Source organism: Brassica oleracea, chromosome C1 (assembly GCF_000695525.1).
Source record: "Brassica oleracea var. oleracea cultivar TO1000 chromosome C1, BOL, whole genome shotgun sequence".
In the NCBI taxonomy this organism is placed as follows: domain Eukaryota; kingdom Viridiplantae; phylum Streptophyta; class Magnoliopsida; order Brassicales; family Brassicaceae; genus Brassica; species Brassica oleracea.
In genome coordinates this window covers 30,100,987-30,104,281 of record NC_027748.1, presented here as the reverse complement: position 1 = coordinate 30,104,281, position 3,295 = coordinate 30,100,987, and the positions used below count along the sequence as shown (strand labels likewise).

General features: G+C 37.8%; 1 protein-coding gene across 1 annotated transcript; it reads left to right on the top strand.

The window, feature by feature from the left end:
- The first annotated feature begins 282 nt into the window (after positions 1-282).
- Positions 283-968, top strand: LOC106337150 (auxin-responsive protein IAA9-like). Its single transcript, XM_013776209.1, has 3 exons — positions 283-356; positions 439-718; positions 879-968. The coding sequence occupies exons 1-3, from the start codon at positions 283-285 to the stop codon at positions 966-968; spliced, it is 444 nt and encodes a 147-aa protein (XP_013631663.1).
- The last annotated feature ends 2,327 nt before the right edge of the window (positions 969-3,295 follow it).

Genomic DNA, 3,295 nt, shown 5'->3' with positions numbered 1-3,295 from the left:
AATGCATCCCCTTTAATTCTTATCTCAGAATTTTTGACTATAAAAAGGTATGCTCTATCCCCTGTAATTCATCAATTTAAGCTTCTGAATCATAAGCTTTCTAAAAACATCTATCACGAAACGCCTAATCCCTCTTTCGATACATCTCTTCGCCTCCAATTCGTTACCTCTTCACCTTCCCTATGGTTCAATGTATTTTTTTAATTCTGCCATAATTTTTAATTCCATTGGATCGAGTTTCCATGTCGACGCCTCTGTTTCCTTCATCCCAAATCTATAAATATGAGCGGGCTGAGAGTACGACGAATCAAAAACGTCACCGGAGGAAGAGCTGCAGAGCAATGTCTCTGTGGCAAGTTCTTCACCCACAACAGGAGGAGGACTCAAGAAGCATAACTATTTTGGGAACTCTGATTGTTCTTCTTATTCTGTTGGAAGCTCAACTCTCTCGGGCCTTGCTGAAGATGACAAAGCTGTTATTAGGCTCAAGGCTACGGATCTGACACTTGGCCTTCCTGGATCACGATCTCCTGTTAGAGACACGGATCTCCACTTACTGAGCTATGCAAAGCTCGATGAGAGGCCCTTCTTGCCTTTGGTTCCTTTGAAAGATGAGATTAGCCCCTCTTCGTCTCTGAAGAACATTGCCTCGGGGAACAAAAGTTCAGTTTATACTGAGAAAAACTGGATGTTTCCTGAAGGGGTAGCTAACCAATATGTAATGAAGAAGGATGTGCCACGGAACGCCCCCAAGGGACAGGGGAGCACTACAAACAATAGCTCTAGCCCACATGCAGCCAAGTAATATAGGACTTTTTATATTTTTATTTCTTTCATCAGCTGAAGGGTAAATTTTGAATTTTTATGTTTCTCTTCAGGGCATAGATCTTGGTTGGCCTCCAGTGAGATCTTTCAGGAAGAACACATTGGCGACCACGTGTAACAACATTGATGAAGTTGATGGGTAGCCAGGTTCTGCGGCCTTCTTTGTGAAAGTCAGCATGGATGGTGCTCCTTATCTAAGGAAAGTTGACCTGAAGAGCTACACTAACTACATGGAGCTTTCTACAGCCTTGGAGAAAATGTTCACCACTTTTACTCTTGGTGAGATGTTTCTGTGATTTCTATAATGATGCTTTGTTAGAAATCTCATGGTAGATCGATGAGTGCAATGGATTATTTGGTGTTTAGGTCAATGTGGATCTAACAAAGCTACAAGGAAGGATAAACTCTGTGAGACCAAACTCAAGGATCTTCTGAATGGAAAAGACTCTGTGCTCACTTATGAAGACAAGGATGGAGATTGGATGCTTGTCGGAGATGTTCCATGGGAGTAAGTTTTATTTCTTATTTTTGAAAACTTCTTAGAGGCTTTTATGCGCTTGAAATAAAAATGTAGCATGCATTACAAAGATACTATCTAGGATTTGATTATTCTAATCTACAGGATGTTTTCTGATGTCTGCAAGAAGAAGATAATGAAAGGCTGTGATGCCATTGGATTAGGTAAGTTTTTTTTCACTTGGTTCCCAAAATACAACTCAAATCTGCAGCACCTTTCTGAATATTATTTTTGAGATCAAATAGAACTGGGATAAGATGAGATTAGTGGGCTGGAAGCTGCTTGATGATGATCACTTGCTTCCTTTTGTGAGTAAGCACAACAAGTTAACATACTTAATGTGCTCGAAAGCGTCAGAAAAACATTCTCGAACCCTTAGGAGTTTGGTCTGGTGTATGATTCTGAATTTCCTATTGTATAATCGATGTTGTGATGTTTGCAGCTGCAGCTCCGAGAGCAATGTGGAGAAATCGAAGATGAGAGCGCAAAGACTGGAAAGAAAATGATCCATAAGCTTTCTAATTAATACATAATATGTGCGATTGAGACTATCCCTTTTGGTGGTGTTTTAAATTTCAAAACCTCTTTAGCTTCTGAGATTTTTTTGTTTTAAATAAAAACTACGTATGTAAGAATTGACTACGCTTTAGCAGAATCAGTAAACTGGTCGCTGTTTCCACAAATTAATATGCTCTCTCTATTTTTTGACTTTACAATACTTTCCATTTTTCCTGTTTTTGGTTATTTTTTTCAGCAAGAATAGAACAGTTTCTCAGATTTAATATTTTTAGAAAAGGGTTGACGTAAACTTTCGTAATCAACTCACCAAACTGCACAACTTCATGTTTGCATAGTAAAACATACGTAACCATAAAAGATTCACGTTTCCATTATATTAACTAGGTGCATAGTCCCCGCGCAAGCGCGGAGTCGGCTACATTATAGATGTATTGTATAGTTTTGTTTACGGGATTTTATTGTTTTTTTGTCTATAATGTGATTGATGGGACTTTGGATATTACATGGGTTGATGAGTTTGATATAAGAATGAACGACGAAGTCATATGTTGATATTTTTATATCTTATATGTTCAAAGTTGAGGGTGATAGAACTTGTTAGTGTTTACTTAGGTAGTTGTTTGTATATAAATCAAATAGTGCATGAAAAAAAATAATAAATTTAGATTTAAAATGTTAGGGTTTCAAAAATAACTGGGCCTTGAATCTGTGGTTTAGTCTAATACTGAAAAAACAGTTAGGACTTCAACTCTTTTTTTTCTCTATGTCGGGAATGTGGGCACTAATTTCCCGATTCATGTAGGTAAAATTGTTTCTTAGTTTGTGAGATTGAAAAGCGTAGATTGATTTTAAGCATGATTGATGAGAGGTTTACTTGCATCAGCTTCGTCTGCCGTGGGTGTTGAGTTTCGTCGGCGCCAGATGTTAGACATGCAAGAGAGAAGATCTGAATATGTTAATTTCGTGTTTTGTTTTTTCTTCTCTCGTGTTTTGTGGGTTCCACTCTTTGCTCAGACTGTACAAAAGATGAAGTCTGGCTAGGCCGTCTCACTTCTCTGAAGTATTCCCTTGATTAACCTCCCACCAACATCTATCTTCTGATTCTGTCTTGAAGTCGATGAGCTTCCAGAAAAATTAGCTTTCATCTGCTGTTCCGCTTGGAATGGAGAGTTCTGAAATGCCGCATAAAAAACATATTGGCAAATAACTAATGATTGTCAACAACTATCACTATACTAAATAGAAAATAAATCAAGGTTTTTTGTTCTGCACAAACTAAAATCTTACAACAGGGTTGTCACAATCTTTTTTCAGGAGCAAGATCTTTTTCTTCCCAGAAACCATAGTCAATGCAATTCTTGGGAGAGAGCTATCCATGACAGAGGCTAAAGTTGCGTAGATGAAAAAATAGATCAGAAACACAGTAGATTTTTT